The sequence below is a fragment of the Uranotaenia lowii genome, chromosome 3 (assembly GCF_029784155.1).
Source record: "Uranotaenia lowii strain MFRU-FL chromosome 3, ASM2978415v1, whole genome shotgun sequence".
In the NCBI taxonomy this organism is placed as follows: domain Eukaryota; kingdom Metazoa; phylum Arthropoda; class Insecta; order Diptera; family Culicidae; genus Uranotaenia; species Uranotaenia lowii.
Genome location: NC_073693.1, coordinates 116,188,392 through 116,197,160, shown reverse-complemented (window position 1 = coordinate 116,197,160; position 8,769 = coordinate 116,188,392). Strand labels below are relative to the sequence as shown.

The window sequence follows — 8,769 nt, the reverse complement described above, 5'->3', positions numbered from 1 at the left end:
TTTCTCATTTTCTCATTTTCTCATTTTCTCATTTTCTCATTTTCTCATTTTCTCATTTTCTCATTTTCTCATTTTCTCATTTTCTCATTTTCTCATTTTCTCATTTTCTCATTTTCTCATTTTCTCATTTTCTCATTTTCCCATTTTCTCATTTTCTCATTTTCTCATTTTCTCATTTTCTCATTTTCTCATTTTCTCATTTTCTCATTTTCTCATTTTCTCATTTTCTCATTTTCTCATTTTCTCATATTCTCATTTTCTCATTTTCTCATTTTCTCATTTTCTCATTTTCTCATTTTCTCATTTTCTCATTTTCTCATTTTCTCATTTTCTCATTTTCTCATTTTCTCATTTTCTCATTTTCTCATTTTCTCATTTTCTCATTTTCTCATTTTCTCATTTTCTCATTTTCTCATTTTCTCATTTTCTCATTTTCTCATTTTCTCATTTTCTCATTTTCTCATTTTCTCATTTTCTCATTTTCTCATTTTCTCATTTATTTATTTTCTCATTTTCTCATTTTCTCATTTTCTTATTTTCTCATTTTCTCATTTTCTCATTTTCTCATTTTCTCATTTTCTCATTTTCTCATTTTCTCATTTTCTCATTTTCTCATTTTCTCATATTCTCATTTTCTCATTTTCTCATTTTCTCATTTTCTCATTTTCTCATTTTCTCATTTTCTCATTTTCTCATTTTCTCATTTTCTCATTTTCTCATTTTCTCATTTTCTCATTTTCTCATTTTCTCATTTTCTCATTTTCTCATTTTCTCATTTTCTCATTTTCTCATTCATTTTTTCATTTTCTCATTTTACAATTTTCTCATTTTCTCATTTTCTCATTTTCTCATTTTCTCATTTTCTCATTTTCTCATATTCTCATTTTCTCATTTTCTCATTTTCTCATTTTCTCATTTTCTCATTTTCTCATTTTCTCATTTTTTCATTTGCTCCTTTTTTTCATATTCTCATTTTGTCATTTCAATTTTTAAAATGTTATTAAAAATTTCTGAGTTCTAGTTTTGTTCATTCTTTTCATTGTCCTTATTGGACCTAATTAAATTTGTATTATCAAATTTATTTTGTATTCTTGATCCTTTTAAGATTTTTTCACTTATCTCAGTTTCATTTTCAATATTCCAAAATTTTACTGTCTTATATACCTTTTACCATTTTTTCCTCATATTGTCTTGGTACTATTTAATTACATTTATCTGGGTTAGCGAATGTTTATATATTTCGAAATATGGTTACAGGAAGCTAAGTCCCAGAAACATGAAGCCACAGCTTTATCTGCCTACCTTACCATGTACGGAAGTAAGCCATACAAGAAATGAATACCTAATGATGGTGAAATGTTGCATCTTTGGCCTTAGAACGCAGCCTTTCTCTCAGGGGGAATTAAGAGGACGCAAGGCAACATTTCGTCTGGGCAAACCGGTCCAATTTTTCTCCAGAGACGTTCACGTTGCCTGAAGTCCAACTTTCTAAAACCCAAAATAATTTACCCCAAAAACAATTGGCAAGGTTGACATTGCGTGACCCAAAGCCGGTGACTGCCACGCCAAAAATTCTGGAATCTCGAGACTGATCCTGATCGGGGCTTTCGGCCGATGGTTTTAGTCTTACGTTGGCAGTTGATCGGTGAAGAAAAAGCGCAGTGCAATGATGGTAAGACTTAACTTAAGGCTGGTTTTCGGTTCTCTTCTTTCATTAATGGGATCTTTTACAAGCTGCCAAGCAATTTATTATCCATTGGAAGTGTCGTAAATTTGGGCTTGTTAAAATGCTATAGTAGTGAAATTCGTTATTGATTTCTTTGTGATTTCAAATTGGATACAAGTGATTTTTGTTTTAAGACAGTGTTTCAATTGAAATTTTTAGTAAAGTGACAAGAAGAACCCTGAAATTCACAGTGATAATTTAAATAATGCTGTTGCATTTTGATAAGTGAAGTTTGAAGAGTTAATGTTAAATCTTCTTTTTTTCAAAAAGATATTTTTATTCAAGAGATAAAATCAAACTGAGTACTGAAAATACCTTTTAAATAAAAAAAAAAAAGTTAACAGCATAGTCAAACAATAAAATGTTATAATTTGCTCTTGAAAAAAAGAAAGCAGCAGTCTCATTATTCATAACTAAAACATGGATTGATTTTAAATTCTGAATGTTTCTGTGGCAGAAGTGTGTACTTTGTAACTTTCGGAAATTATTTTTTAACTCTCTGAAATATATAAATTATATTAACTCCAAACATACTGACACTTTGTATATATAGGGGAGAATGAGGATACTTGATCTCTGGCGATTCTTGATTACTTCGCCATATCTCGAAACAGGAATGTCTTACAAATATCAAATATTCTAGAAAAATGTGCCAAATAGAACATAACAACAATGCTGTTATCTCAACAAATTTTGAAAATTTTATTTTTAGAGTTATTAAACTTTGTCTGAAACATTCAACAAAATATAATTGAGGATCTTTTTTTATCACTTTAAAATGTTTCTCACATAAAAAAGTTATAAGAAGAATATTTATCACAAATTGTCAATCGTTAGAGTTTTAAAAAAAAACTTCATTTTCAAAGCAATTGTTAGCTCTCAATTTTTTAAGTAGAAGTTTTCCAGAATGCATGTTATGGGTTTAACTGATCCCTAGAGTCCAAAAAGATATATTTTTCTTCTGAATGGATCGTGATCATTGGTTATCATAAAATTACAAATATCTGTTTAATAACTAATGTTTATTCAACAATTAACTGATAAAAAGGACTAAAAATACTGCATTTATCTATAAACTAGAAAATTGCGCCTAAAAGTATGCAATCAATCAGGGTAGTAGACAAACTTTTAGAATTCTCTTTGTCTGATACTTACAAACTGTGAAATGAGCGCTTATATGGCAAAAAATAGTCACCGGATCTTTTATCATCGGATTTTACTAGATTTTTGCCTAGGGTCAGGGCATCCTGAATTAAGGATCAAGTCTTTGGTAAAGGATCAAGTCTCCTGTAATATAAAAAAAATCACAATATTTTAGTCTCACAAAAATGCTTCTAGTTCATCTACGAGGTTATGTATCGTTGCAATTTTTTTATGTTTGTTTCCAGTTATTATAAAAACTTCAAATTTTGTGGAGCGTTAGTTTGAAAGTTGAGCTAGATTGTGTAAAAACTTCATGTTAAATATCAATCAAAAGAAAAATGGAAATGTAAAAGTTGACAGAGAGTGCACAATTTCACGCGATTTCATTATTTTTTGAACGTAACTGTATATTGAACCAAATGTATTTTGAATTCCATGATCGCAGACGTGACTCATCGGAACAATATTGGCGCCAGCCACGTCCTAGAAGTCATTGAATAGATTGGAAAAGGTAGAGAGGGATGAAGAACCAAATTTGTCCTTTAGGACCAAGGTTTCCTCTGCATCCTAGCAAAAAAAAATAGTTTGTAGATTTGAGTGGTAGGGCATGATGAGGAGAAACTTTTCATTAGTGTGATCTTATTTTTAGAATCTTATGCTCTTATTCTTCTTAAGACAAATAAGTCATAAGTTAAAATTCAAGGAAGTTGAAATAAAAGATCCAACAAAAATCCCTCATAGATGATACCTTAATGATTTAAGTTCAAAAGGGTGATAATCTTCTCTGGATTATATTGATTTTGGGCTTGCTGGAATTCATGGCAAAATTTGTGAAAATCTTTGTCAATTCTTTTTAATAATGGGTAGTATTTATTTTCAAAAGGAGGTTCATAGAAATATATTATTGCTAAGGACCTTTTGTTTTTTTTTCCTTTTTCTTCAGATCAAATTTATTGTGCCCTGTGTTGTGCTTCTGTGTTCCATTTCGGCACTGAAAATAAAATTCCCGGCGTATTTAGATCATCGACAGGCAGATCCCTGGTACCATCGCAAATGTCTTACGGAAACTACCACCTCAACGATCTACGAAGCGGAACGCACCATCATTCCAACGGAAACGGTTACCTCAACTACGACCACTACTAGTGCCACGATTGTAACTTCCATCGAAAAAGTAACGGTAACGCTTCACCCATCCGATGTGACGACCACCTACACCCACACTCCGACCGTTGTCGTTACGCCTTCGCCGGTTACAGTTACGGAGACCATCACCGATACGATCACTCTGAGCTCAACGCCCATGATATCGATCGAAACAATGGTTACAACGTTAACGACGACCTTAACAGATGTTTTGACGACAAAGGCCACCATCTACGAAACACACACGGCTTTCAACTATGAGACGGTTACAACCACGGTACTGTTGGACTCGGAAAAGTTAATGAGGACAGCTGAATTGATCATTCCTACGAAAATCATTCACGAAGCACCCTACTCGAGATCACCGGAAGGACAAGAATACGGTCTTGAGAACCTACTTGAATAGATCGGAACAAAAATGTCATAGCATTGCTTTATATTTCAATAAAATTCTATGTTAAGCTTTGTAAAGTGTTTTTGTAGCTGAAAGGTTTACCTTCGATTTCATTCTTGCATTTCAGATAAGGGTTAAAAGCAGTTTCTCGCACAAAACCCTTCATTCGCTTATAGCTAATTAGCAATTTTGTTGCTTAATTTTAACACGTTCGTCGCCATGGGACCGCCATGTGACGTTCTCTCACTTAAGTTAGCCTCACGTTGCAAATCTTGGTGTTCTCCCTCTTTACCTTTTTTCTCCGATAAAATCTTTGGACCCGGCTAGCAAACTGAGCATCACATATTAAATTTTTGTTCCTCATGATAATGCTTCTAAATAAATTCTACCTGCTCATTTTCACCATCTTTAAATTCATCTAACCTTGTATCCATCTACAGACCCCGTTCGATTTGGGCAACATTCGATTTTGGCAACATCCGAGCAAAAACCGTTCGATTTTGGCAGCATCCAAAAAAGATATTTTTTTTTGTCACTTTTTTATTTTGTATTTTCATTTCAAATAAATCAAAATTAATGTAAAACGTAATAGGGTGATTTGCCAATTGTTGTCCACTAACCCATTGTTGCACAGCATGACTTAAATTGTCAATATTTCAGCTGTTTTTCAATTTTTCCTCAAAAATAATACTGAATCATGTAATTCTGAATGTTTTCTGATGAAATGAGGCTTTTGTGAAATTTTCCGCTGGTAAGTGTGTATTTTGCGACAGTTTTAATTTTTCTTGTTTTTTTCACGCGGTTTTTGTGCTAATTGTTAATAAAAACCTTAACATTCCTTCTACGGCAAATAAGGTTTTACGTCAGAACAAAACATTTTTCGTATCAGTTTTCTATACGAAACGTTTGTTGGACAATTTTAACACCATGATTTTGAAAAAAAAAATATGATCCATACTTAACCAGAAAATATGTTGGATCGTGCAACAATTGGTCCGCTCAATCTCCTCCTGCCCCATTGTTGTACATAATTCCGCTGCAAAATTTGTTTGGAAATTTCAAATTTATATAACTTTGTTTGGTTGTTTTTACAGCGAAAAATAGCAATAAAATTTTTGCAAGCGATTGATTAAGTGCTGAATTATAACAACGTGTTTTGAATTAGTATGGAAGCTTGTACGGAAAAATCCAAATTTTCATTCAAAAACCATCAGAGATGTACTGAAAGTTCAAATAACATAATTATATATTTTTATGAAGAGATTAACCACCGTAATGTATGTTTGTTACTTTAATTTGTCGGCCTTAGCGGTGAAAAGTGATGTCCTTTTTAGTAGGGACATCTAAAGCTTATGAAATTTTTTTTTTTATAGATGGATAGTAAGTTAGATGAAAATGAAAGATGTTGAAAATGAGCGGGTAGAATTTATTTAGAAGCATATCATCACATATCAAATTTTTGTTCCTCACGGGCCTACTACTATGAAGCAGTAGATACAGATAGAGTTGCATCTATCTGTATCTACTGCTTCATAGTAGTAGGCCCGTGAGGAACAAAAATTTGATATGTGATGATATGCTTCTAAATAAATTCTACCCGCTCATTTTCAACATCTTTCATTTTCATCTAACTTACTATCCATCTATAAAAAAAAAAATTTCATAAGCTTTAGATGTCCCTACTAAAAAGGACATCACTTTTCACCGCTAAGGCCGACAAATTAAAGTAACATAATTATATATTTTTAAAATATTTCTTGGTTCTTGCAATACATTGCATGTGAACAAAAACTAAACCTAACTTTCACCCCAGAAATGATGTTCGTTTTCATACGAAAAATTCAAAAAAAGTAAATATTTTTTTTAATTTTTGTGTTTTGACAGCTAATTTGAAAGCTGGTTAACCAGATGAAAATAAGAATCGCATTATAATGCTTTGCATAGCCAATAAGTGTGATGATTTAAATCTTTCGCAAAAACATGTCATGAAATTATTGAAAGCTTCAGAAAGCTTTCTGCAATTTTACTATACTTTTCAATGGATTACGATTTTTTATTTCGAAATGTCTATAACTTTTTTCATGAAATACTTTGCTTCTTCTCATGCTGGCAAACAATTAATCTTAGGAATGGGCAAAATCTATAATTTAAACAAAATTCATTTATAACTTATTTGAATTTCTTGTATACGCGAAAAGTTCTTCTTGCATACACTCAATGATGATTTTTAATAATTAACTCAATAATTCAAAGACACTTTATATATCCATAAGTTTATTTTTTCTACCGTCAAATCTTAAAAATGAAGTTTTGAAATTATTAAACTCGTTGAAAAACTTATGTTTGCATGAAAGTTGGGCAATTTGCATTGTCTGAAAAATGTCAAAGTCAACTCAACTGCATTGGCTTTGAGAGACTACTTTTTTATCAGATTTATTTTGAAATCCTTTATCCCGACCATTTAATCAACATTTTATGCAAAGAATCTAAAAGCTGTTCTGAAAAAATCTGTTTCTCTGATTTCGTGACGACAAATCTAAAAGAATTTTATTACATGTCAACAGCGATCCCCATGATATTGTTATTAATATTGTCAGAATATTGTACAGGAGGAAATCATTCAATCCCAAAAACTAGAAGTCGAAGGTTGGAAGACCCGAAATATTACTTATCTAACGGGCAATTTTCTCAGGAATTCGAATCTGCCGTCGAGTTGCCGTCACTGGAGACATCTATGTGAAGTTTTATTTGGCCCTTATCATCCAGAAAAATAAACAGTCATAGCTTTGTGAAACTTAATTTAATCCAAAACAGTTTTTCAGCCGGAAAACTCTCGGGAAGCATTTCTATGTGATATGATTGTTTCCTGAAGATTGATGAAATGCTACAGAGGTTACATTAATTACAAATAAACCCACTTATATGAAAAAGATATTTAAATCAATTAACTTTTCGAAAAAAAATTCTTATACAAAATTGTATAGCATGATAAGCTCATAATCATTTAAACGATCTGAAACTTTGAGCGTAGTTGTTATTTTTTTTTTTTTTTTACTTTATTCCATCAATTTTATTTACATAGTATTCTGTCACACGACATAACTTGACGAACATAATTCTTAAAATTCACTCGGTCCATGGCAACCGTTCTTCAATTCCTCGGGCACCCCACGTTCGCCAGATCACGCTCAACTTGGTCTAACCACCTCGCTCGTTGCGCCCCCGCTCTCTTGTTCCTACCGGATTCGTAGCGAACACCTGTTTTGCAGGACAGTCGTCCGGCATTCTCGCAACATGTCCCGCCCAGCGTATCCTGCCAGCTTTCACCACCTTCTGGATACTGGGTTCGCCGTAGAGTCGCGCGAGCTCGTGGTTCATCCTTCGCCTCCACACTCCGTTCTCCTGTACGCCGCCAAAGATGATTCCTAACACTCGTCGCTCAAATACTCCGAGTGTACGCAGGTCCTCCTCGAGCAATATCCATGTCTCGTGCCCGTAAAGAACAACCGGTCTAATAAGCGTCATATACAGGTTACACTTCGTGCGAGGGCTAAGTCTTCTCGACCGCAGTTGCTTGTGGAGTCCATAGTAGGCACGACTACCGTTGATAATTCGCCTCCGGATCTCACGGCTGGTGTCTGCAGTCACCAGTGAGCCGAGATAGACAAAGTCTTCGACTATCTCCAGCTCGTCGCCGTCGATCGTGACCTTGTTATTACTGGACAAGCGGGTTCGGTCGGTCTCGGATCCGCAGGCCAGCATGTACTTCGTCTTGGACGTATTAATCATCAACCCAATCCTTCCTGCTTCGCGTTTCAGTTTGCGGTAGATGTCTTCCACCGCCGCAGATGATCTGCCGACTATATCAATGTCATCGGCAAAGCAGATAAGTTGACTGGATCTGTTGAAAATCGTGCCCCGCATTTCGCCCACCGCTCGTCGAATAACACCTTCTAGCGCCACGTTGAACATCATGCAGGATAGACCTTGTCGAAGTCCCCTGCGTGATTCGAATGAACTCGACAATTCACCCGAGATCCGCACACAGCACTGCGTTCCATCCATCGTCGCCTTGATCAGTCTGATCAGCTTCCCGGAAAAGCCGTTCTCGTCCATGATTTTCCATAGCTCGTTACGGTCGATCGTGTCGTATGCGGCTTTGAAGTCGATGAATAGATGGTGCGTGGGGACTTGGTGTTCCCTGCATTTTTGGAGGATTTGCCGTAATGTGAATATCTGGTCCGTCGTTGACCGTCCCTCCATGAAGCCGGTCTGATGACTTCCCACGAATCTGTTTGCTTGTGGCGTTAGGCGGCGGAGTAGGATTCGGGACAGCACTTTGTAGGCGGCATTGAGGACA

General features: G+C 34.6%; 1 protein-coding gene across 1 annotated transcript; it reads left to right on the top strand.

Moving 5' to 3' along the window:
• Positions 1–1,548: 1,548 nt before the first annotated feature.
• Positions 1,549–4,486, top strand: LOC129758603 (uncharacterized). The gene is made up of 2 exons (XM_055756149.1): positions 1,549–1,672; positions 3,813–4,486. Exons 1-2 carry the CDS (start codon positions 1,667–1,669, stop codon positions 4,419–4,421), a joined length of 615 nt encoding a protein of 204 aa, XP_055612124.1. The 5' UTR covers positions 1,549–1,666; the 3' UTR covers positions 4,422–4,486.
• Positions 4,487–8,769: the final 4,283 nt, after the last annotated feature.